We start from the raw sequence: 25837 nt of genomic DNA, 5'->3' as shown, positions 1-25837 counted from the left end.
TTAAGAACAGTGTTTTTTGTTTTTGTTTTTACTTTGCCCTCTCCCCCGTTGATAGGAAAGAATAAATATTTCTCTGCAGTTTTGACCCCTATCACTTTTGTGTTAAAGATAAACACGAATTTAAATGTTGGTAGGGATTGGTGGTAGGACATGCTTAGAATGCAGAAGAAATACAGCTCAAGTACGGCCGATACCTTATTTCAAAGCCCGCAAAAATAAAAATATAACAAGAAGGGCATGAGGGGAAAAAATGACTAGTTATCCACATATCAAAGCTTATTATCTTAAGACACTCTTGAGAAACTGAATAAATCACGTTAAGAAGTCTCATTTAAAGAAATATAAAATGATTCAAAATTTGCCACACTTTTATCTCCTTCAGTTTGGTTTAAATCAGCCTATTTAAACAAAAAGTTAACAAGTAGGTTTGGATAAAACCAGAGACAAACAGTAAATAGGATTATTTTTAAGACCTTTTTCAAGCAACTATAAGATGTTAAAGCATTGTCACTAGTTTCACATGAAAACCTAGGGCTGAAATTAATAAGTATATTAATATTTTTAAGATTCTCATAATGTATTAGATTCCATTATTTTCTTTCTGTTGAAGGAAAATCTTTATTATTATGAGCCAATGTTAGTGTTAGGATGGATAATTATTAGCAATCAGTTGACAAGCAAGAGAATTTAGTGAATCCCTGTAGTGAAAAGCATATTGTCTTTTCAAAACAGCCATTAGTGGGAATTCCCTGGCGGTCCATTGGTTAGGACTCCATGCTTCCACTGCAGGGTGTGTGGGTTTGATCCATTGTCAGGAAACTAAGATCCCACAAGCCACGTGGCCAAAAAAAAAAAAAAAAAAGCAGCCTAGTACTACTAAAAATAACAACAAACCCATATATGGTGCTTAGTATGTGTAAAGCACTGTTTGTTTCGTCCTTATAGAAGTCCTCTGAAGTAGTAGTTGTCCTCATTCTATATTTGATTTGATCCCACGTAGTACTGGTAAAACCTTTGTGATAGTATCCTACTAGTCTGGGTAAGCTTTCTTCTCCATACCCATCCTTCAAGGACCTGCATCCTACGTCATGCATCCTTAATTTTTTTCTTTTATTCTCTCATTATGTTAGAACCTCCAGAAGGGCACGTATCACAATCTACTATTTGTTTAAAGTGTCCATTTGAGTGTTTATCTTCTTTGTGTACTAGATTAAGATCATCTGGGGCTTCCCTGGTGGCGCAGTGGTTGAGAGTCCGCCTGCCGATGCAGGGGACACGGGTTCGTGCCCCGGTCCGTGAAGATCCCACGTGCCGCGGAGCGGCTGGGCCCGTGAGCCATGGCCGCTGAGCCTGCGCGTTCGGAGCCTGTGCTCCGCAATGGGAGAGGCCACAACAGTGAGAGGCCCGCGTACCGGTTAAAAAAAAAAAAAAAAAAGATCATCTGGAGGTCAAGAATTTATGTTAGGAGGACTTCTGCACCACAGTGATTTGCATGGAGTCTACATTATAGGTAATCTCTTTATTAAAATGAACCTTTTAAATGTTATACTTGCATACAATTTATCTTCCAGGAATTTACTTGATAAACCTGCTCATGTGCAAAGTTGCATATGCATTAGGCAGCACAACTCAGTGGGTAAGAGCCTAAGATGGAATCCAAACTCTGATAACTTTGCTGTGATCTTAAGTCACTTAATCCTTCTGTGCCTTGGTTCCATCACCTGTAATGACAATAATAATACCTACACCTCAGACAGTAGTCATGTGAATTAAGAGTTCACTTTTTGAAATGTGCTTAAAACAGTGCCTGCCACATAGTAATATATGTGCTATTCTCTTTTTTTGTATTTTTTTATTGAAGTATAGTTGATTTACAATGTTAATTTTTGCTGTACAGCAAAGTGATTCAGTTATACATATATATACATTGTTTTTTGTATTCTTTTCCATTATGGTTCATCACAAGATATTGAATATAGTTCCCTATGCTATTCTTTCTTATTATTCTTGCACCATTTGCAATAGTAAAAAGCTGGAAACAACCTAAATGTCCATCAATAAGGGACTCAAACAATGCAAAGATGCTCAACATCATTAATCATTAGAGAAATGTAAATCAAAACTAAAATGAAATATGACTCTACATCTACAGGATGGCTATTAGATGAACAGTAGCAAGTGTTGTCAAGGATATGGAGCAATTAGATCCCTAATACATGGATGGTAAGAATATAAAGTAGTGCAACCACTCTGGAAAAGTTTGGCATTTCCTCAAAACGTTAAACTCAGTTGCAATATGACCCAGCAGTTTGCTTCTTAGCTATATCCAAGAGTTGAAAACATACATCCACACAAACACTTGAACACAAATGTTCATAATTCATAATACCCAAAGTGGAGGCAACCCAACTCTGCCACTGATGGAATGGATAAACAAAATGTGGAATAGCCATACAGTGGAATATTATTCAGCCATATAAAGGAACGAGGTATTCGTAAAGCCTCAACATGGATGATCTTGAAAACACTATGCTAATTGAAAGAAGCCAGACACAAAAGATGACATATTGTATGATTCCATTTATATAAAATGTCCAGAATATGCAAATCTATAGCAACAAAGTAGATTAGTGATAGCAAGGGGCTAGAAGGGAAGAATGGGAAGTGACTGCTAATAGGTATGGGATGTCTTTTGGGTGGGGTGATGAAAGTGTTACAGCATGGGATAGTTGCACAATCTTGTGAATACGATTTAAAAAATGGATTGTACACTTTAAAATGCTGAATTTTATGATATGTGAATTATACCTTAATAAAGTGAATGAAGAATTGGAAGGTCTGTATGTTCTAAGATGGTATAATATCCAAAATATATTAAATGAAATTACAGAAGTTTACATGGTATGCTACCATATGCTTAAAAAAAAAAAGTACACACACACACATGCTTTGCAGGCATAAAATCTCTGAAAAGATACACAGGAAATGAGTAACATTATTTCCTAAAGGGAGGGAATCTAGTGGTGATTGAAGAACAGGGTAGCCTGGAAGGGAAACCTACCTTTCCGGTACACATCTTCCTTGACTTACAACGGGGTTACTTCCCGATAAACGCATTATAAGTTGAAAATATCCTAAGTCAAAAATGCGTTCAATACACCTGACCTGCCAAACATCACAGCTTAGCCCAGCCTACTTTAAAAATTTTTTTTTTGGCTGCGCCGCACAGCATGTGGGATCTTAGTTCCGAGACCAGGGATGGAACCTGCACCTCCTGCAGTAGAAGCGTGGAGTCCTAACGACTGGACCACCAGGGAGGTCCCCAGCCTAGCCTACCTTAAACATGCTCAGAATACTTTCATTAACTTACAACTGGGCAAAATCATCTTAACATAAAGCCTATTTTATAATAAAGGATTAACTATCTCTTGTAATTTGACTACTGTACTGAAAGTGAAAAACAGAATGGTTGTGTGTATCAGTTGTTTACTCTCACGATCACCTGGCTGACTGGGAGCTGCGGCTCCCTGCTGCTGCGCAGCGTCACAGGTATTGTGCTGCACGTTGCTAGCCCAGGAAAAGGTCAAAATTCAAAGTACGGTTTCTAGTGAACACGTATCACTTTTGCACCATAGTAAAGTCGAAAAATCCTAAGTTGAACCACTGTAAATTGGGCGCCATCTGTATACGCTTTCATACCTTTTGAATTTTATACAAAGTGCAAGTATTACCACTTCCATTTTTTTAATTTAAAGAAATAAAAATGGAAGACTGATGCTTTATCTTTAGTCTAAGTTTTATTTTAAGAGATCATCTTCAGTTTCTTCTGTAATAAAAGATATCCAACCATTTGATCAGATTTATTCTTTAGCAACTGAAGCATTAAACGATTACAGTTTTAACTCTCAATCCTTAATAATACTATTCATTATACTTGAGATTGTTTAGCTTTCTCATGGAGAAAAAAAACTAAACATAAACCTTTATACTATCTACCTATGAGTCCAACAGCACAATTTCAATAAGAAAGTTGTACTGATACTGATAATTGAACAGTTTATATGATGTCAGCAGAGAGGTATCAAGAGTGATTGTAAAGTGGCATTCTTGTTAAGTCAAGAGCTATGATCTTTGACCCACTGCTCTATCCATTTCAATATCTGATTGATATTATCCTCTAGATCTTCTGGTTTATTGCTTGGCAACTGATGCACTATTTCTTCCTTGTAGGATCCCAAGGCTTCTTCATAAAGAACTTGAAAAATTTCACACTGAATATTGTCTTTTAGTTTCTTCTGATTATAACCCCTAGAAGGCAAAGAGAAGATAAACAAACTGAATGGCATTAACTGGAGTTTTAGGAACAGACTAGAAACTGGACACTTTTGAACACATGAAAAATCACGCAAAAATACTTCTTGTAGGCTCTTTACCTAGAGAAAACAGATTGGCTTCTGTGAATATGAGAGACTTCTTTGACAAGAGAGAGGGTTAAACTAAGGACCAAAGTTTAGCTTTGTCTGAGACTTTTTTCCCTACAATCTGTCAGCCACTCAATTAGCAAACATCTACCTACCTCAAGCCAGATGCCAAGCTATGAGATAAATAGTCTATAGCTATGGTCCTAAATTTCAAGAGTTAAGGAATTAAGATATAGACACATAAAACAAATAGATGGCATATAATAAAATAAAATGCATATGATAAGGAATAGCATATACTGATTGGGTACTTGATCACACAGATGTATCTGTACTTTACCAATTCCAAAGACATTGAAAAAATTATATAATCTTTATGCAGATGTAAATTAGCCAACTCATTAGCTAGTGAAAAAAGATAAGAAAAATTCAAACTCAAATTAGTTAAACTTTGTAACAATCAAAATTAAATTGAAGTACTTAAAAGATGATTAACTTTATGAAAAAACCCACAGAATGGGAGAAAATTTCTGCAAATCTTGTATCGGATAAGGGACTTACAACTAAAATATGTAAAGAACTCTTGTAACTTAATAAAGAAAGGACAAATAACCAAATTAAAAATTGGGCAAAAGATCCGAATAGATATTTCTCCAAAAAAGATATACAAATGGCCAATAAGCACATAAAAAGATGCTCAACATCATTAGCCATCAAGGAAATGCAAATGAAAACCACAATGCAATACTACTTCACAACCACTAGGATGGCTACAATCAAAAAGATAACAAGGATGTGAAAATACTGGCGGCTTCATACACTACTCTTGGGAATGTAAAGCGGTGCAGCCACTCTGGAAAATGGTCTGACAGTTCCCCAAAAGGTTACATAGTTAACATATGACCTAGCAATCCTATTCCTAAAGAAATTCAATACCCAAGATAAATGAATGAACATGTAATGTTCACACAAAAACACGTGTATGAATGTTCATGGCAGCATTATTCGTAATTGCCAAAAATTGCAAACAATCCAAATGTCTATAATCTGATAACTGGATAAATAAAATATGGTATATCCATATAATGGAATATTATTTGGCAATAAAAAGAAATGAAGTACTGGTACATGCCATAACACAGATGAACCTTGAAAACGTTATGCTAAGTAAGAGAAGCCAGACACAAAAGATCACATTTTGTATCATTTCATTTATATAAAAAGTTCAAAACAGGCAAATCCACAGAGATAGAAGGTAAATTACTGGTTGCTTAGGACTAGGGACTGAGGGGAAATGGGGAGTGACTGCCAATGGGTATGGGTTTTTTGGTGGGGGAGGGGTGATGAACATTTTTAAAAATTAGTTATAGTAATGGATATATAACTCTGTGAATATACTCAAAACCACTTAATTGTACACTTCAAATGGGTGTACAATTCACATGGTATGTGAATTTATCTCAATAAAGCTTTTTTTAAGGTGATTAACTTTGTAAGAGTTTTCAACGGTTAAAACAAGACTACTTTCTCATAGTTTTTTCATACTTTAGTCTTTAGTTATTTACATAAAATAGTAATTTTTAATAAAAATGTTAAATGGTCTTTTAGAAAACACATATGTACCGTATTGTCTCTATTACTGCTCTGTTCAAATATTTTTAATGGCTTTTCCCTGACTAAAGAAAGATGATGAAAGTTTTAGGTATAGCCCCAACCTAACTTTCCCTATGTATTTGCCACTATACTTTTTTGTGCAAGAATCTGCGAGTATCCCATCCAATGGTGCTTAGTCAGAGCTGACTATAGTCAGTGAGAACCACAAATTCTGAACCTGAAGTTAGGCAAACTTCTGGAGTTTTCCTTCTGGAGACTGCTTTCTAAATTCCTGTAAAATCTCCTCTTTTCCACAGTTTGAATCAAAAGACAGTGGGAAAATGTCTTCCATAGAATTTTGCTTTTCTGGTTATTCTGGATTAAGTCTGATGCTCTCCTGAAGGGATGAACTCAAATATATTGTGAAATGTTAATTTATCTTGTTAAAGGTTGTAAAATGTTCATTTATCTTCAGCTTTTCATAAGCTTTCCCATTTCTGTTGTGAGGATGATTTGAGTGGGTAATGTTCATTCCATAGCAAAGAGTATGTTATTGGTTTGGCTGTTTTCCTATAAAAGTTTTACATTAAGGAAAAAGCATGACTAAGTAGGGTTGATATATATAGTACATTTTACTGAATCAGACTGTCAGTTGAGGTATTCATTTACTCAGAAACTACTGCTTGCGTTTTACGAATGCACCTTTTTCCGTTAGGTTCAGAATGTTGGTACCGTACAGACTTGGTTTATAATAAGACCAAAATAAAGTAGTCACGTTTTCAAATAGAACCTTTTATGATGTTCATGTTGGCCAACTTCAGGAATCTGAGTAAAAGTTTACATAATACTTTAAGGATTCAGTGTTCTTCCTTCCTTACCTAGTTTCAAGTCTGTTGTACAAAACACTGTTATCTGTTTTCAGCACAAATACTATATGAAACCAGCGTTCAGGGAAGAAATCACAACCATGGTAATCAACAATAACTCCACCTTCACTCATTTGGTTTTCTAACTCATCAACTACCTGTAAGAAAGGGGAGAAAAAAAAAAAGATGAATACTCTTTAAAAAAAACTGAGGTCAACTTTCCTATAAATTTTAAATGTATACTGTATAAAAAAGATTGTACTTACTCTGTCTTCATCTAAAATGGGACAATCATACTCTTCATCATAGCCATCATATAACTGCCCTAAAAGAGATTTACATTGGCATATTAAAGTAGTATTTTCTAAGTAACTTTCAGTAATTTTCAATTACTCTTAGAGACAAGGGAGGGCACTAATACAATAGATGTCATATGGACAGCATATATAAAGAGCAGTATTGATAAATTAGAATTTTGTCTAGAAGGAAACTTGGATAACAAAATACCTGAAAAAGAATGAATAATAGCCAGCTTCAGAATTTGTGGGGCTATTAGTAGAAGAGAACTAGTTTCAGTGAGCTACAGATTGGTGCGAAGAGGGGACACATGGATACAAACACTCATACACACATTAACAGGAGATTAAGTTCCAAATTTATTAGGCGAAGGATATGAAACTTATTAAAAGGAACAGCAGGTTCTTGATTCCAGAAATGAACCCTTTGTCACTAAGGTCACATCTTCATGGGGTTTGGGGAAGGAGAGTCAGTACCCAGATGCTCCTTCACTTCTAGAATTCCAGCATCCCCAAAAGCCAAGGGTTGAATATCTTATTTCAGAAGGTAAAACAAGAATGATGGGGGCAGGCATAAAGAAGGCAGATTTAAATCTAACATAAGAATTTTTCAACAAATTAAAGCTTCCTTTCAAAGGAAGTGTGTCTTAAGGAGGTGAGACATACCAATCCCACCCTCACCCTGAATCCCTAGGAGGTATATACTCTAAGGCAGGCTTAGATCATTCTTCTAGCCATCTCGAAGAGCATGCTATAGTCTTCCCACCTCTTTCCCCTTAATAGTTTGGCACAGGTTGAAATGAGCTTCAAAGGAGCGTGAGTTCTGAAGTGACAAAGGGGTGGTCCTGAGGGTTTGTGGAAGGCACAAAGGCAGTTTTAACTGTCTTCCTGGAGGGTCTGTGGGCTGATTCTGGGCACATGAACCATTTCTCTAGCATCCTAGTGTGGCCTCTGACTTCTTGGGTTACAGTTCAGTTACCAGAAACTCTTACCAGCTAAAAAGTTAAACTGTCTTGGTATGGGGAAAACTGGTTAACAATATAGAAACTAATCTAAACCCTTACTTTACACCACAAACCCTAGCTGAATTAAAGAGCTAATTTCTTTCTTTTTTTTTTTTTTTTTTGCGGTACGCAGGCCTCTCACTGTTGTGGCCTCTCCCATTGAGGAGCACAGGCTCCGGACGCGCAGGCCCAGCGGCCATGGCTCACGGGCCCAGCCACTCCACAGCATGCGGGATCCTTCCGGACCAGGGCACGAAACTGCGTCCCCTGCATCGGCAAGCGGACCCCCAACCACTGTGCCACCAAGGAAGCCCCAAGAGCTAATTTCTTAATTCCAAAGATAACTAATGGAAAATTAAACCTACAAAGGTATGATACATTTGAGTTTGTGAAAAAAAAAATAATTGATTGAAACATATAAAATGTCAAATCTCTGTTCGATGAAAAATAATATAATTAAAAAAAAATGAAAAATGGCAGGGAGAAATACTAGGACAAAGGACTGAAATGTAGATTATATAAATACCTTAAATTCAAAATAACAATAAGTAGCTTAAGAAAGAATAAGAAAAAAATTCACACAGGATGGAAAAGATAATTAGTAAACAATACATGAAAAAATACTGTACTTTCCCAGCTACTAAAGAGATGAAAATTTAAATGAGGCTTTTTATACCTGTTATATTAGTTATACATGCATTTAGTAAACTGACTCTGGAAACGAATAATTTTTAAAAGTAAAACGTTATACCCGTTCAGAGATTTCTTTTGACCATTGAATTTCAAACCAGAAAAAAATTTAAAAAGATGCTTTAAAATGTTCAACAATAGCGAATTAGTTAAATCTTGTTTACTAACTTGCTAAAATATTATGTAATTAAACTTAAGTAAGTAAAATATCAGGTTGTTAAATTTCTGTTATTTTTACAATACTATATATGTGTGTGTGTGTGTATATATATATATATACACACACATATGTTTTGTTTTTTTTTTTACAATGCCACAAAATCTAAGAATACCTACAGCTGATTTTGTACTATGTGGGAATCTGGAGTAGATAAATGTTCCTTCATATTTTAAATCCAGACTAGTTAAATCTTTAAAAATATATGCTGCCTAAAACACAGACAACTATAGCAGCATTAACTTTTAGAATTAAAGTCTTTATATACTGCAATGCTGAAATGCAGGAATTCTTAAGTCATGTGAATACATATTAATAAAATAGTGTAATTCAAGCTTTCCAACATTCATTTCAAAAAACATTTATCAAACACCATGTACCAGTAATTACAGAGATAAGGAAGATATAATAGTGAACAAATTGAACAAGAAGACCAACTCAGTCCTTCCCTCGAAGAGTTGACAATAAAATGGGAGATGACAGACAAGTAACCTGGAAATTGTAATATTTAATGCTGTGGATCATGGTGCTCTGGGAGCAATAACATGGGGACCTTTTAGGTTAGGAACATAAACTTGGGATATTAGAGGAGGCTTCCTGAAGCAGGTAACTTCTAAGTGGAAACTTGAAGCAGTTAGCTCAGGAAAAAAAAGGTAGGTAAGACGATTCTTAACAGAGAAAACAAGATATTCAAAGGCAGAGAGACTAAGGAGGGCAAGCCTTTCAAGGGAGGAAAAGTCTTTCAGAATAGTTAGAAAATAAGTGATAAGGGGTCAGGGGGATTAAGGCCAGATTAAAAAGGGCCTTGAGGGACTTCCCTGGTGGCGCAGTGGATAAGAGTCCGCCTGCCAATGCAGGGAACACGGGTTTGAGCCCTGGTCTGGGAAGATCCACATGCCGTGGAGCAACTAAGCCCGTACGCCACAATTACTGAGCCTGCGCTCTTCAGCCCGCGAGCCACAACTACTGAGCCGGAGTGCCAGAACTACTGAAGCCCGCGAGCCTACAGCCCGTGCTCCACAACAAAGACAAGGCTCAGCAGTGAGAAGCCCACGCACCACAATGAAGAGTAGCCCCCGCTCACCGCAGGTAAAGAAAGCTGGCACGCAGCAATGAAGACCCAACACAGCCAAAAAAAAAATTAATTAAATAAAAAAAAAAAGACCTTGAAGGCTGCACTGAGTTGTTTAGACTTTATCCCAAAGCAAAGGAAAATCATTAAAGCATTTTAAGCATGAAATGACATGATTAATTTCAAATTTTTAAAAATCATTTTGATTTCTGTGTGGAGTTGGAAGGAAGCAAGTCCAGAAGAAGCATGGATACCATATAAAAGCTACTGCAGAATTTTAGGTGGTAATTATAACCTGTACTCCAAGGAATGGAGAGAGATGAATTCTAAACTTTGTTTCAAATTTCCAAAAAGAGGAAAAATTTGTGCTACTTTAGAAACTTCAACTGGTAGTCACATTTATAATTGTCTATACAGTGGATCTTCATACGGCAAAGAGGAAAAAAAAAGCTTGATTTCATCAAATTATCGAAACTTAAATCAGTTTCCTAAACAAAGTTTTATGATTTACTTAGATAAATTACTTGCAGAAAAAAATTGATTGTGGAGCCGGTTAAAAGGCTTAAAATGATCTTCTTACCTTAAAAAGACCTTCCAAGCTGTCATTAGTCAAGCTATAAAAACATGACCTTTCCTTTAACTGCCATCCTATCATTTATACACTCAACGTGAAAGCCGTTCTTTAAAGCTAACCATATAGGGATGCTAGTCATCTATTTTGCATCTATACTAATGCAATTAGTATAAGAAGTTAATTGGTTTAGAAGGATTGGGAGCTTTGATACCTGGCCTTTTATGCAAAGAGAGCAATGAATTCTGCCAAGAGAAGTTAGCACCAAAAGATGCGGCATTCGAGTAGGGCCTTTTAAGGAACTGTTTATAAGACAGATGAGGAAGGGCATGTACAGGTAAAGGGAATAGCATGTATAAGGACATGGAGATGGAAGACTCCCCATGCGTGTGAAGAACAATAGTGCACTGTGGGTAGACTTAAGGGGACATAGGGCATAGTGGCTGCAGGGAAGGGCTGAAGGTAAACTGTGGCCAGTTCATTACTTCATTAAGGTAAGTGGCCTTTATCATTAAAAAGTTCAAGTAATTTCATCCCCTCTCCCCGCCCGCCCCCTTTTTAAAGGACATAATGATGGTGTACAGAAGAGGGAGGGAAGAGATACAGAAGAAGAGATTCAGCACGAATGGTCTTGAGAATGGTATAGCGGTACCAAAGGGACACAGCGTTAATGGTCTTAGGAATGGGATAGGGGTATCAAAGGGATTTTTTAAACTATCAAGATTAGGAGACAAGTGCATCTGTGTAGTGTATAAATGCGTTTTTAATGTGTGGGTGACAGGAATCAGGAATGGGCAAGCAGTCACGGATGACTTCAGAACATGTGCTTTTTAAACATTAATTTGGAAATATGTGGGAACTATCCAGATGGTTAAATCTTGTAGATGTCTAGATGTTGGGCTAAGGTTTAATAATAAATTTAAGAGTTATAAGTAAAAAGGACTAACTAGTCCTGAGTCAATGAAATTACCAGAGGGAGGGGCAGGATTACAAGATGGCTGCAATGAGTTCACAGGGGAAAGAGGTATATATGGTGGGAATGAGAGAATCAGATAAAAAGATTGGGAGAGCAGTGTTGGAGAGAGGACAACGGAGAAGTTAGTTTCAAAGGCTTCCAGTGGTAGTTGATTCAGGTGAGGGAAAAAAATGCGATACACATAGGTTAGAGCGGGAATGGCAAACTTCTTCTGTAAAGGGCCAGACAATAAATACTTCAGGATTTGCAGCCTAACCTAGCTAGTGGCTCCTACAAAAACAGCTGCAGCTTGCCAACCCCTGCCTTAGAAACACATCAAGATTTTAAGTGTTGAGGGCCAGATATTTGAAATGCATCCAATGTCTAGACATATGAGCATCCTGGGGTTAGGCATAGAGGCTGAAGACTGATAAAACTGGTGGCAGGAAAATTAAGGATGCTGGTAGAAGTTTAATTAAATGATTGCATATGGGAAAGGACATCAAGTGAGGAATGCGAGACTGGAAGAACAGGGGTAAGAAAAGCATTCTTAGTCACTCCACATTCAGGACTCTCCATAGTTTTATTAAGCTTAATTCCCCACCTAATTTTTCCTGCTTTAGTTCTAAATGTCATAAAGAAGGTCTCTTACAAATAATACAGCCATTCAACATGACTACTAGGATGGCAATAAACTCCATTTAGACACATTTGTTTAAAACCAGTTTTGTTTTTTGTCTCCTTACTTATAGCAGGGTTTCTAAACCTGAAATACTACTGACCTTTTGAGCTTGATAATTCTGTTATGGGGGTGGAGGGCTGTCCTGTGAGTTGTAGGATGTTCAGCAGAATCCCTAGACTCTGCCCATTAGAGGTCAGTAGCAACCCCCCACTCCAGTTATGACTACCAAAATATCTCAGGTGCCAAATGTCCCCTGGAGGGCAAAAATCACCCCCTGTTGAGAACCACACTGCTTTACAGAAGATTGCATGGTTTCCCTTACAACATATTACCATTTGGAAAAAATGAGGAGGCTGAATGTCTCAGACTATTTCCTAGTAAGATTTTCAGATACACTCAGATGGCATCGGAGGGAAAAAATCTGGTACATTTTGAAATCACTATAAAGCACCTCATCTAACACATGCCAAATCAGATCAGAAATCCTTTATCTGGCATAATGGGAGGGGAAAAAAGCTCCACTTTTCCTTTAAGGCAGATTCTCATGAAATAATCTCAATAAAATACAAAGAGGATGGTCAGGACCATGCACCATCAAGTGTACACACATCTTTTGAGTACAAGGAGACTCAGTGAAGAGGAAAAGGAGTGTCTCACAGTGGAATATCCCTGGTCTGGTGTTACTGTTGCTCTCAGTGCTATTCACGACAGATTATATAGTAATTTCATTAAGTTTAGAAATATTGAGTGGGTGAGATGAGAACTGGAAGACATGACTGAAATTGACTGACGTATGTGACTCTGAAATCACTTGTCAAAAACAGTAAAGTTCAACAGGCAAAGGAACAAAACCAGATTTCATATAGGTATAAAATGGAGAATGTCGGGCTTCCCTGGTGGCGCAGTGGTTGAGAGTCCACCTGCCGATGCAGGCGACATGGGTTCGTGCCCCGGTCTGGGAAGATCCCACATGCCGCGGAGCAGCTGGGCCCGTGAGCCATGGCCGCTGAGCCTGCGCGTCCGGAGCCTGTGCTCCGCAACGGGAGAGGCCACAACAGTGAGAGGCCTGCGTACCGCAAAAAAAAAAAAAAAAAAAAAAAAAAAAAAAAAAAAAAAAAAAAAAATGGAGAATGTCAAGCTATGCACAGTAGCAAATAAAGACCTAAGTTTTATTAACTATAATTTGAATGCCAAACCTGGATTAAAAATATAAGCATGATACTAGCTTATAGTATCAAGAATATGACAAGCAAAGATGCACAAAAATTGACCTGCAAAAAGGAATAATGGGAAAAAACTTCAAAAAAAATTTTTTTTTAAAGATGTTGGGGTAGGAGTTTATTAATTAATTAATTTATTTTTGCTGTGTTGGGTCTTCGTTTCTGTGCGAGGGCTTTCTCTAGTTGTAGCAAGTGGGGGCGGCCTCTCTTGTTGCGGAACACAGGCTCCAGACGCGCAGGCTCAGTAGTTGTGGCTCACAGGCCCAGTTGTTCCGCGGCATGTGGGATCTTCCCAGACCAGGGCTCGAACCTGTGTCCCCTGCATTAGCAGGCAGACTCTCAACCACTGTGCCACCAGGGAAGCCCTAAAACTTCAAAAATTTTTAAGTGGTAAGATACTGGGAGCCACACCAAGGGTCCTTAAATATATCCAAAGGGATAGAAAAATGGGACCTAGGAAGAAGTCTGGCAATTGAGAAAGATAAATCTAAATGGATGAGGATTCGCTATAAATAAAAATCCTGACCAAGTGGTCTCTCTAAAAAACAGACATGGTATACTTCAGCAATCTGAAAGAATGGCCCATAAGAGTGACTTACACACCAGAGATCATACTATAACCTAAACACGTGAAGACACTACAAGTGACTATTGGTAAGGAACAGACTGCAACAACTTCAAGCTTTTGCAACTGTTATTTCTGTTGGTGATAATGAGGCAGAAAATTGCATCTAAAAATGTAAAAACATTATCGCCAAAGTACCAACAATCAAATGGATGAATTACAACTTTATTTTTTACACTTAAAGGCTGATGAAAAACCATTACTAATCCTATTAAAGAAAATCCAACACAATATCTCAATTGAAAAGTATGGTAACCATATTTACTCATTCAATACTATTTTTCTAAAACACAACATGGAAACATCTAGCATGCATGTTTAATCTCAGTACAATGGATTCAAAACCAAGTATACATGTTACATGCATCAAGGCTAAATTACAAATTATCATAGTCATCATCATCATCATCATCATCATCATCATCTTCTTCACGTTTTCTTTTCAATGCATTTGATGCTTCACTGGCAGTATTCTGTGATGACACCATGTTAGTGGTAATAAGAATATTTTTGGACCCAATTAGTGATGGATTAATTAGAACATTCTGAACTGCTGATGTTGCAGGAATTGATGCTTTTACAGCTGGGGATTGTGAAGTGGGCATCTGTACTGTGAACCTTTGCCCTGTGAGGGACACTGGAGTCCCTACTTTAGTTGAAACAGACATGGTTTGTGGGGTTGGTGTGCCAAGCGTGGGAGTACTCGGTCTGCTAGTAACTGAACCAACACTTAACCGTGGAACTGTTATTCTTCCCGCAGAAGTAGATGCCTTTTTTTGTAAGGATTTAAGTCTATAATTTGGAGCAGTCAAGCAATATCTATCAGGTGGCAATCTAGGACCTGAATATGGCTTGATTAATGGCAAAGGGGTTTGATTCCTTTGCCTTGCAATATCTAATAAAAAATCTCTTGGGGGAGGAGAGGTAAAAGACTGGTCAGCACGACACTGGATGGCCAATCGCACATCATCTGCATCAACAGTAGCCTTCTTAGCATGACTTGAATAAATTTTTGCATCATCTAGAATTGTGGTCACATATCGGAAGGCAAACTCCAACATCTGATTTATAACTCTTGGTTCATATTCTGTAATCCCCATATCCTTCAGGATTTGTGCCATCATCTGTGCATCTTTCGGCATGCTCTTGGGAGAAGCCATCTTGCCAGACTCCATGATATCCGGTGATCAGACTTTAGATCATTTGAAAAAAATATGTACATTAGATCAAACCTGAAATAGTTACTTTAGTAGCAACTGTCAGGAACTTTAAAATTTTAAAATACATGTTAAATTTTTAAAAATATAAATTAAAAAATACGCTAAATCTTTTTAATTTTAATGAGGCACATTTAAAGTTCCCTTCACTTAAATTTATTTTCTACCCATTAGAGAATATAAAAAGATGAAGACACAAATAAGGGAGTGATAAAAGATTGGGGAAAAACAGGGTAAAATAACCAAAAACATACAACATTTTAAAATATGTGCAGTTGGGGCTTCCCTGGTGGCGCAGTGGTTGAGAGTCCGCCTGCTGATGCAGGGGACACAAGTTTGTGTCCCGGTCCGGGAAGATCCCACATGCTGCGGAGCAGCTGGGCCCGTGAGCCATGGCTGCTGAGCCTGCACACACTGTGCTCCGCAACGGGAGAGGCCACACCAATGAGAGGCCCGCGTACCGCAAAAAAAAAAACAAAAAAAAACCCGTGCAGTTGCTTACAGGCATGCACCTACAAACTAATCTAGGAAAAGACCATAGGACAGCCATGTCCTACTGCCTGAGTTCAAAATCATGTCCTTCCAGTGAGCTCATATACTCACTGTCTCCATAGATATATATGCTTAGCACCACCCTAACCTTTACGTGTTTGCCCAACTCAAAAATACTCTCCCTCTTCCTCATATTCAAACTGTCCTAAGTCTAATCTTCCTGGAAGCTATCCCACTTATTACTGTCCACAAGAACTGCTAGCCAACTGCAGAGGGGATGTAGTGGTCAAAATAACTAGGACAAAGCATGAGACAATATGTTCTATTTCTATGGGTCCCCAACAGAGCATTAATTCCTTCATGGCAATTTTTCTCTGCTTTTTGTACCTTCTCACAAGTACAGTACTAATACTCCATTATTCCTTTCACTTTTTTAAACAAATCTAACACCAAAGTGCCCCTTACCTTCTCGTGCTAAATCACCCACATTAACGTATTTCAGTCCTGATCTTGATGCAAGTTCCTTGCCTAGCGTGGTTTTTCCAACCCCTGGTGTACCTGCAAGACAAGCCACAGAAAAATACTGTTCATGAATACTTATTAGACTTTAGCCTCTAATCTGCCTTCTTAACAACTGAAAAGTTTCCTAATTAGCAATCCTATATAAAATTACACACACCATAATCTAATCAAAACTACCCAAAGCCTGCTGAATATCAGAATTTCACCCAGTGTATCTGATTTCACCAGGAGTGGGGCTTGGGAGAATCTGATGACAATTACAGACTATCTGCCACCACCATGGAAATTCCCAGAATAAAACTAGCTACCTCAAATAAACTGCCATCATTTATTTGCTTTAATTTAAAAAAATTAAATTGTTCATGGAAAAAAGTTAAGCAGTATGAAAGAATATCCACTATACTCTTCCCTAGAGACAACCAGTGTAAACCACTTTCTTATGTATCTCTCCAAAGAAGTCATATACATGTTTGTGTATACATCCATATATATACATATATATGGTAGCATACTACACGTGTACATATACACACATTGCGTGCATACATACATACACACACCATATATTTCCTTCTACATAAATGGCCATATTATACATTGTTCTTCACCTTCCCTTTTTTATATTTATTGTTTCAAGATAAATAATCAAAAACTTAATTTTCAACTTGAACTAACGCCACTGAAATTACAAAACCTGATCATTATAATTAAAGATAAAAGGAATTGGGCTTCCCTGGTGGCGCAGTGGTTGAGAGTCGGCTGGGCCCGTGAGCCATGGCCGCTGAGCCTGCGCGTCCGGAGCCTGTGCTCCGTAACGGGAGAGGTCACAACAGTGAGAGGCCCGCGTAACGCAAAAAAAAAAAAAAAAAAGGAAGGAATAAGTCAAGTCTACCTATAAGGGCAATAACATTTTTACCTCCAGTCCACTATAATACACCAAGTCTGAATCCTCAACTCACCATGTTTTCAATAAAACGCTCACATTTAGACTTTTGACGATATGGCTTAATATTAAAAAACCAAGACACTGTCTGACCCAAACAAATCAGATATTGTAAAATCTTCCCCTTAAGGACGCTTAAAGGCTAAATAGTAACCTGTTGAGGTTAATCTGCTACTCTCAGACACAGACAGGACTTGTGCGCTGCCAATATGCTTACGTTTTGTTAAAGGATAAAACTTGGCTTTGATCCACAAACAGCGCCTCAAATTTTATTGTGCTGCAACAGCATCTACACCCATTAGATTTTTCCAGGAATGCCCTATGTTGCTATTAAATACTACAATTTAGTAAACATTTTCAGAGTTAAACGACCAGAAATATTTTTTAAAGTCGTTATGCGGCATTTTACTACTCCTCACAGGTAACAAGCGCCCTGAGTATGGATCCAAAGACCCAGAAAAAAACCCACGATCAGCCCGGGAATTTTACAGCATCTCTACGAGAAACGACCAGAGATGCTCAGTAGATACCTTTACTTCTTAAAACACAAAGAATAAGCCCCTGATGCTAACTCCGCAAGCGTATACAGCAAATTTATCACCCCACACCGCAAACATCCGAACCCCTTCATCGAAATCTCTCAGATACAAAGGGAAAATAAGAGACGGCCCTAGAGGCCTAAGGACTAAAACATCCACCATTAACGGACCTACTAAGGGCCAAATACTGCCTTACCTTATCTCGCTAACCACGCAGACACCCCGCCAAGTAAAGAAGCAACAGCCATTTTACAGACAAAAACCTGATTACGAAAGATTAGGCAGCTTGCCAAAAAAGGGAACTGTATATTATCTACCTCTCTCCGCCTCACCGAGTAGCCAACCTCTGAGCAAAAGAATTAACGTCCGTCGTCCCCTTCCCCCAGCCTCGTGCAAAACCGTCGCGAGGGCGGGGGGTACAGGCCCTGACAACTACAACTCCACGCGACCCTCGCCGAGCCTCGCAATAGAACGCTAAGCGACCCCACTTCGGGCTTTCCAGGCCCCAGGGCACTCCGCGCCCCGCGCCAGCCCCGCCGCCCACCACAACCCCTAGTGCGCCCCCTGACCGGTAAGCAGGATGTTCGGAAGCAACATGGTCCTCGCCGGACTGGCTCCCGACGCCTCCGCACAAGCGCCCTACACGCTACAGGGAGGGGCCGGAAGGGGAGGGTAACGGCAAGCGCCAGTGGCGCCGGGGTACTCGAGGCCTGGAGTGTCGCTCGCGACCCACCTCCGCCGCCTCGTCACCCACCATTGGTTACCTGGCTTTCTATGACACGCTTCCATCGCAGTGTACGAAGTACGAGCACACGTCGGGTCGGCGCTTCCGGTCAGGCAATGCGCTGGATGCCTAAGACAGTAGCTCCTTAGGAGGCCCCGCCTTTCGGGCTGTGTCGCGGAAGCGCCGACCGACCTGGAAGGTCCCCGGGAGGCGGGACCTCCGAGAGGGTTCCGCGCTGAGCCCGGTTAGGGCTGGGTGGCTTCCCTTGCACCTGGAGCTGAGCCTGGGCTCCACCGCTCCTCTTGGCCCACGAGGGGATGCAGCTACCGGAAGGTAAGGCTGCCGCGGCTGGGGCTGCGGTGTATATATGTCGTAGAGACGCGAGTCCATCTCTGCCTTCTCGCCTTCCCAGACTCTGATGGCTCCTCCTCCCGACCTGCCCATCCCGTCTGGGGATGAGACGGGTCGGGGTGCAGAGCTCTGGCCTGGAGCCGGGGCACGCGAGCTCATCTCGGCTTTACCTTGACTAGCAGTATTACGTTGGACGAATATGTGAGCTTAGTATCCCCAGTGCAGTGTGTAGGATGGTGGTGGGTTTGCTAGACATACTCTTCAGGTTCTCTTCTATCTCTGACGTCTCATTTCAGAAACCTGGTACCATCAAGGACAATTGCCTGCTTTTTCAAGGAGGTAACTGTCAGTCTTGCTTTCAAAGAGCGACTAGAGTCCTGACTATAACAACAGTCTGCGTCTTTTATTTCGAGCTGCCAACTCTGTGTTTTCCACCTATGTATCTCTTTGAAACCGCAAAGCAAAAACTTCTCTAGTCGTGAACAATTTGTGTGTGTGTGTGTGTATGATTTGTTTTCTAGGGTGTGGAAGTATTTACACATAAATTATGTGTGACTCCAAACTATAAAGCTCAGCTTACAGGTTTGTAGACCTTAAAAAACTTTCCTTCTGGCTAACTTAAAATTGGTGAGTTCACTAGTTTGTATAAACATTGAAGAACTATGAAAGTCAGAAGGAAGTGTTGCCAAAAAATTTCATAATAACGTATTCAGATAACAACAGTTATAGAAAAAGTTTACTGTAAGATATAAAGTCTTTGTCCAAAGTAAGTGATAAGTCTGAATTCATTGTATGGTGCTTTTTTTGTTATTATTTTTGAAATTTTGGAAAATTTTTTGAAATTTTATAATTTGAAATGTGGGGAATTTTAATTTTCAGTATGAAAACTACACAAATAAAATTGTTTAATTTTTCTTAATGACAAAAGATAGGTTCACAAATGTGTAGTTTTTCTGTTTTCTCTAATACATTATTGAGTTTGTAGGAAAAACGTTACATCACCACAGATAATTTGACAGTTATAGTCATTAAAAGTAAAATTTATTTTAGTATTTTGATTTCTTGCTGCATGTATGTTTGCTGTGTTCTCTTTCACTAGTTCTTGAGCCTTAACTTTATTATGTCGTTGATTTTTATCAATATATATTAATTATTTCTGTTTTACAGTTTATCTTAATTTGAGATTTTTTTTCTTTTTTTCCCGTAGGTGAATTATACTTTAATGTACTACAGGTTGTATACTACGGATGGGAACTATTAAAGTTTATAATGTCAAAAACTTTTCTTAGACCAAAGGCATCTTCCACAAAGGTATGACGCTAAAATGGCCATGTGATAACTGCCCAAAAGGAGTTATAAATTTTTATATGTGTTCCCAATGACTTATTACTGCTATGAGAGTAATGGTGCCCAGTATTTGTTGTAATTAGTGATTTAAAAAGTTCAAAAATAAATTGTGAAACAACTGTACACTGAAAACACAACCTTAATTTTGAAAAAATGTTTATTTACAATCCTGGTCACAAAGAAAAGGCTGAAAACTCTTGAATGAAAGAGCAATAGAAGAAAAGAAAATACATGAGCTGTAGTTGGTGTTATAGCTTAACAACAAGCCCTGCTTCTTAGAAATTAGGTGGTTCAATGTGCCAGTTCTCAACAAGGCTAGCGGGTGGGTAGGATGGGTATCAGACAGTATACTGAAAGTTAGCTGTTTTCCTAGTGGTGGATCTGATTTTTCTCTTACTCTAAGTGAATTATTTAACTTTGCTGTTTCTCTTCCTCTTCCTCTTTTTTTTTAAAGTAAATGGAAATCCATATTTACGTAAGAAAACTGTAAAATGTATAAGTAACATGGAGATTGGAATCGCTAGATCAGAATTGCTATCAAGAGTTTTACTACTACTAATATTTTTATGTACTCTTAAAAATAGAGGAAAGGGGCCAAAATTGTAGTACCAGTAATAGTCTTTTTAAAGAGGAGGAAATAAATTGGGTAACTATGACTAAAATTTTTTTTCCAAAAAGTCTTCATTTCTTTACCCACTGCTGATCATAATTCTAGATTCTGTTTATAAGAGGAATGAAGTTTAATTTCACATTCATAAAATACTTGAAAGTATTGCTTCTCCTGAGCCTACTTTCAGCTCCAGCCTCTGTTTTTTGTTTTGTTTGTCTCCCAGAAAGGAGCATTGTCAAATAAATGGTTCACAACTATGGCTGAGTATTCTTCAAGGAAAATATAATCTTGTTAGCCAGGCAGGGAATTACAAAGTCAGGTACTAAGCTAGATTTTTTTAGATTTATACTGTTGGAATGTTAAGAAAAAGTCCACTTTTAAAATTCTAATTATTAAAAAAAGAACGCTTTTTAATGCTCAAATATTTTTAGGTTAAAATTGCTTAATTTGACATTTCTCTGTGTGTATTCTTACAAAGGATTTTAAAGAAAAGGAAGTGTTGGAGGGAAACGTAGAGGGGTTAATAGTTTCTATAGACTAGAAGACCATGAAATAGAACTCACTGATTTTCCTGCTCTATTAAACTAGTACTCGTTTTCCTAAACAAATCTGACAAATAACCCTCCCTGGAAAGCCTGCCTCCCTTTCATAAACATATTAGTTGCTTCATGAACTGAAGAAAAATATAATCAAGTCATAATTACAAACTATTCATAGTGTCAGTATTCTTAGACCTATCTTCACATATCTTAAAGCCGGTAGGGATTATTTGAATGTATAAAATGGTTCTTAGTTTGTGAATGTATTAACCTGGTCAAGGCAGAAGTGTTACTTTTCTTACTGCTCTACATGGTTAAAATAATGCCTTTTTTTCTTTATTCTGTTTTACTTCTTTTTTTGGTAGGTAATTTTAATATTTGTGTTTCAGAGCTACAAATGAGTTTTTAAAGTATCAGTCTAATCTTTATTCTGGGAAGATTATAATTAATAAAAAGAATTAAGTTTGTATTCTATATTCATTTATATGACATCCATCATTACCATGGTCAAGTAGATAAGTATACATCTATGCTTATTGTAAAGTAGAAAAATGACTAATACAGAGTCAATTTTATTTAAAGAGCTAATTTGTGAGATTTTTATTTTAAATGTTACAAGTATAAGAATTTTTTTAATAGAGTCATTTAGTTATATAGGGAATAGATGCAAAAAAAATGTAATAGTGTTTACATGGTTTCTTTTTTTCAGATAACAAACTGGGTAGACTCATCATTTGATGATTTTTCAGAGACTACAAGCATCTCTACTATTACTGCCACATCATTAGGTGTGAATAACTCAAGCCTTAGAAGAAAAAAGGTGCCTTCCACAGTAGAAAGTAGCAAATTTCCAGCTAGAAAAAGAGGAAACCTATCTTCCTCAAAGCAGATTTATGGTCTAGAAAATTCAAAAGAATATCTGTCAGAAAATGAACCATGGGTGGATAAATACAAACCAGAAACGCAGGTAATAAATGACATACAAACAAGTCTACATAATTTACTTTCAGGAAGGAGAGGGATGCGCATTTTCAGATATTCATAAAAATCTTTCTGCCTAAATGAATTAGAAAAAAAACAATAATTTCTAGGTTTTTTATATTCCAAGTCTCAAATTTTCCCAACAGTTATTCAGAAGGTATACCATTGGTTATTTGTCTTCGATTTAATTTAACCCCCAACATAGACTTGATCCATTTAATTTTTTGCTAAATGTAATACCCCTCCCTATTTATTCCCTTCCCAAAATGTATAACAGTATTTTAAAATATTTTATAATTGCATATGTGCCTCAAATTTTCATATATTGGGGTCAGTTTAAGAATAGAATTTTTCCATATCAGTATAAAGAATTGAATTAAATATAATCAAAAGGACCTTTTTATTACTATATCATGTTACTTGTTTCTAGTTTTTTTCATTAAAAATATGTAGAGTAACCTGTGCTGATGTATCAAAAAATTTTGAGTTAAAATGTTTTATTTTAAACTTGAAAATTTTAGCATGAACTTGCTGTGCATAAAAAGAAAATTGAAGAAGTTGAAACCTGGTTAAAAGCTGAAGTCTTAGAAAGGCAGCGCAAACAGGTAACTAAATAAGAAATGTGTTTAAAAATATTTGGCCTCAAGTGTTTCTCTGGTTGGTTATAAGAAATTAAAAACTTTCATGTTGACTTTCTCATAAGTCCAGATCACCTGCAGTAGAAAGCTGTCTGACCTTACTACTTCTTCGTCATTAAAAGACTAAAGAGACTTTGCATTTTCCCCTTGACTTGTACCTCTTTTTCCCTCTTATATATAAAGCATAGTAAACCATTAGGGGGCTAATATATTTAGCATATCAGATTATCTCACACTAAAGCAAGAAGGCAAATTACATATGAGTTTTTGTATTAAATATAACCTAAAATAGTCATTCATCCTACGCTTATGTTTTTTCTTTCACTTCCTAATTCCATAATTACCCTTGGTTCCCAAGCTAGAATATTCTCTCTCTCTCTTTTTAAACTTTTTTAATTTTGAGATTCTTGAAACATAAAGAAAAAATAGAATAGTAAGTGAATATTCATGTACCTGTAAAAATACTCATCATTTTCACCCATGAGTATTTTAATGTAAATTATAAATGTTTGGCATTTAATTCTCTAATGTTATCTAATGCTCTGTTCATATTCACATTTTTCCAGTTGTCTTTTATATCTGGTTTGTTACAACCAGTATCTAATCAAGGACCACCCATTACATTTGATTGTTCTATCTCTTAGGGCTTTTAAAATCTAGAACAGTTGCCTTCACCTTCGCTGCACAGCATGACCAAAAAATAAATAAATAAATAATAAAATTAAAGTGTAACTGGCTCTTCTCTAGGTCCAAGTATACAGGCCCTTATTTACTGTAGTTAATAAAAGTAAACAAATGAGCAAGGATTGCAGCCCACCATTATACGTAGGGCATCTTCCCCTGATAATTTTTCAGTTTTAACTTTTTTTTATCAGATTTACTGAATGAGGGAATGTTACTGGGAGCTGCATCCTCTAGTCTGTCTTTAGAGTCCTGTTCCTGGTAATATGTTTCTTAATACACATTTCTTTCTTTTTTTTTTAATTTTTGCGGTACGCGGTCCTCTCACTGTTGTGGCCTCTCCCGTTGCGGAGCACAGGCTCTGGACGCGCAGGCCCAGCGGCCATGGCTCATGGGCCTAGCCGCTCCGCGGCATGTGGGATCTTCCTGGACCGGGGCATGAACCCGTGTCCCCTGCATCGGCAGGCGGACTCTCAACCACTATGCCACCAGGGAAGCCCTTAATATACATTTCTTAAAGAATCTGATATCTAAACTGAGGTTTTTCCATAAGAATATTATACTTATATAATATTGAAGTATATAATCCAAAGAGAGGTCTTTATTAAGATTGAATTTTATGAGTTCAGGTAACCCCTAAAAATACTTGTTTTAGACATTACCTCTTTAATCTAGCTGAAATTGTTTTAATTTGGCTACTCAGTAGTCCTTGGGAGGAACATAATGCAAGAATTGAGGAATTATCAGAAACTATGCTTAGAAGTTCAGGAAATAAGATTCTCTTATCTAAAGCTGGTTTATTCCAGCTAGCATCGTGAAATTTAGTCTGCTTATACCTGACATTCAGTAAATATCCGTAGAGGTAATAAATATTTAAAAAGAATATTCATACATAATATTCTAGCATTCCAATGATTTTGATTTTTTATTCATGTTTATATTTGGTTTTAGGGTGGATCTATTTTATTAATAACAGGACCCCCTGGATGTGGAAAAACAACAACTATAAAAATACTATCAAAGGAGCATGGTATTCAAGTACAAGAGTGGATTAATCCAGTTTTACCACAATTCCAAAAAGATGATTTCAAGGAGATATTTAACCCTGGTAAGGTTTACTCTGAAGGTAGTGGAAATACTGGGGAAAGTCTGGTTTACAGGAGGTTTGTAACAAGCCCCCCATCTATATCTTTAAGATTTCTAAGATCCTATTGGGTATATGGGTTCTTTTGTTTGTTTGTTTGTTTTTTAAATTTATTTATTTAGTTTTGGCTGCATTGGGTCTTCGTTGCTGTGCGCGGGCTTTCTCTAGTTGCAGCAAGCAGGGGCTACTCTTCGTTGCCATGCATGGGCTTCTCACTGCGGTGGCTTATCTTGTTGCAGAGCACGCGCTCTAGGCATGCGGGCTTCAGTAGTTGTGGCACGCGGGCTTCAGTAGTTGTGGCACACGGGCTTAGGTGCTCCGTGGCATGTGGGATCTTCCTGGACCAGGGCTCAAACCCATGTCCCCTGCATTGGCAGGTGGATTGTTAACCACTGTGCCACCAGGGAAGTCCCAGGGTATATGTTTTTGAGAGGAAGGTATATATTGCCACCTCTACACTAGACTGGCATTTGTCCACTACCAACTGCTTCACAAAGTCAGAGTAGCAATCAGATGAAACTATATGTGTGCATTTTCTCACATACTTCCTAGGTTCAGAGAGAAGTAATTTTAGGAGAAGGAAGGGTCCCTCCAGCAAAGGAGAGTGGGATGTTTTTAAGGATTAAATGTTTTAACTGTTTCGTTAGATAACAAGCTAATCAGTTTGCATTATTTATGTACTTTTTTCCCAGGCTCTGGCTGTATAAATGAACTCTTTGTTTAAGTGTAAATCAAGCCTTAAAATATATTAAAGTAACTTGCCTCCAAACAAGAGTTTAGATCAGACCTCTTAGAATCAAATCAAAGTATAAGGCAAAGATGGTCTTTGGAATTCGAAAAGGGGCGTTAAGACAAACATCCAAAAATAATGATAGTATCAATTTAAAGACATAGTAT

General features: G+C 37.6%; 3 protein-coding genes across 11 annotated transcripts in view; 1 reads left to right on the top strand and 2 right to left on the bottom strand.

The window, feature by feature from the left end:
* Nucleotides 1–3775: 3775 nt before the first annotated feature.
* Nucleotides 3776–18785, bottom strand: AK6 (adenylate kinase 6). Of its 3 annotated transcripts, XM_027100939.1 has the most exons (6): nt 18732–18738; nt 18495–18535; nt 16387–16479; nt 7147–7205; nt 6893–7038; nt 3776–4308 (listed from the first exon to the last, which is right to left on the bottom strand). In XM_027100939.1, exons 2-6 carry the CDS (start codon nt 18520–18522, stop codon nt 4116–4118), a joined length of 519 nt encoding a protein of 172 aa, XP_026956740.1. In that variant the 5' UTR covers nt 18523–18535; nt 18732–18738; the 3' UTR covers nt 3776–4115. The 3 variants fall into 3 exon arrangements, with proteins under 3 accessions (XP_026956740.1, XP_026956739.1, XP_026956741.1); XM_027100938.1 differs by lacking the exon at nt 18732–18738 and having other exon boundaries at nt 18495–18731; XM_027100940.1 differs by lacking the exon at nt 18495–18535 and having other exon boundaries at nt 3785–4308; nt 18690–18785.
* On the bottom strand, nt 14360–18731 carry TAF9 (TATA-box binding protein associated factor 9). Of its 2 annotated transcripts, none has more exons than XM_027100936.1 (3): nt 18243–18494; nt 16387–16479; nt 14360–15404 (listed from the first exon to the last, which is right to left on the bottom strand). In XM_027100936.1, the coding sequence occupies exon 3, from the start codon at nt 15385–15387 to the stop codon at nt 14590–14592; it is 798 nt and encodes a 265-aa protein (XP_026956737.1). In that variant the 5' UTR covers nt 15388–15404; nt 16387–16479; nt 18243–18494; the 3' UTR covers nt 14360–14589. The 2 variants fall into 2 exon arrangements, with proteins under 2 accessions (XP_026956737.1, XP_026956736.1); XM_027100935.1 differs by lacking the exon at nt 18243–18494 and adding an exon at nt 18495–18731 and having other exon boundaries at nt 14361–15404.
* A 73-nt stretch (nt 18786–18858) lies between the features above and the next one.
* Nucleotides 18859–25837, top strand: part of RAD17 (RAD17 checkpoint clamp loader component) — a 31693-nt gene continuing 24714 nt past the window's right edge. For 5 of the 6 annotated variants that reach the window (XM_027100924.1, XM_027100926.1, XM_027100923.1 and 2 more), the window contains exons 1-5: nt 18859–18982; nt 20208–20311; nt 22206–22463; nt 22999–23082; nt 24748–24904. In XM_027100924.1, coding sequence (XP_026956725.1) covers nt 18967–18982; nt 20208–20311; nt 22206–22463; nt 22999–23082; nt 24748–24904 — 619 coding nt within the window. In that variant the 5' untranslated portion in view covers nt 18859–18966. Of the gene's footprint in view, nt 18983–19296; nt 19340–20207; nt 20312–22205; nt 22464–22998; nt 23083–24747; nt 24905–25837 lie in introns of all 6 variants that reach the window. The other variant, XM_027100925.1, reaches the window with a different exon arrangement.

Source organism: Aethalodelphis obliquidens, unplaced genomic scaffold, assembly GCF_003676395.1.
Source record: "Aethalodelphis obliquidens isolate GAN/ISIS:26980383/991018 unplaced genomic scaffold, ASM367639v1 scaffold4, whole genome shotgun sequence".
NCBI classification, from domain to species: Eukaryota; Metazoa; Chordata; class Mammalia; order Artiodactyla; family Delphinidae; genus Aethalodelphis; species Aethalodelphis obliquidens.
This window is presented reverse-complemented; position numbering and strand designations above follow the sequence as displayed.

Excerpts from the sequence above, each read along its gene's own strand:
- TAF9 (XM_027100935.1), bottom strand. The coding sequence starts at position 15,387 with ATGGAGTCTGGCAAGATGGCTTCTCCCAAGAGCATGCCGAAAGATGCA.
- AK6 (XM_027100939.1), bottom strand. The coding sequence starts at position 18,522 with ATGTTGCTTCCGAACATCCTGCTTACCG. Across the intron at positions 7,206-16,386 it reads GGGTGATTTAGCACGAGAAG|GGCAGTTATATGATGGCTAT; the intron begins GTAAGGGGCACT and ends AATCTCTTTTAG. Across the intron at positions 4,309-6,892 it reads TACAACAGACTTGAAACTAG|GGGTTATAATCAGAAGAAAC; the intron begins GTAAGGAAGGAA and ends TTTGCCTTCTAG.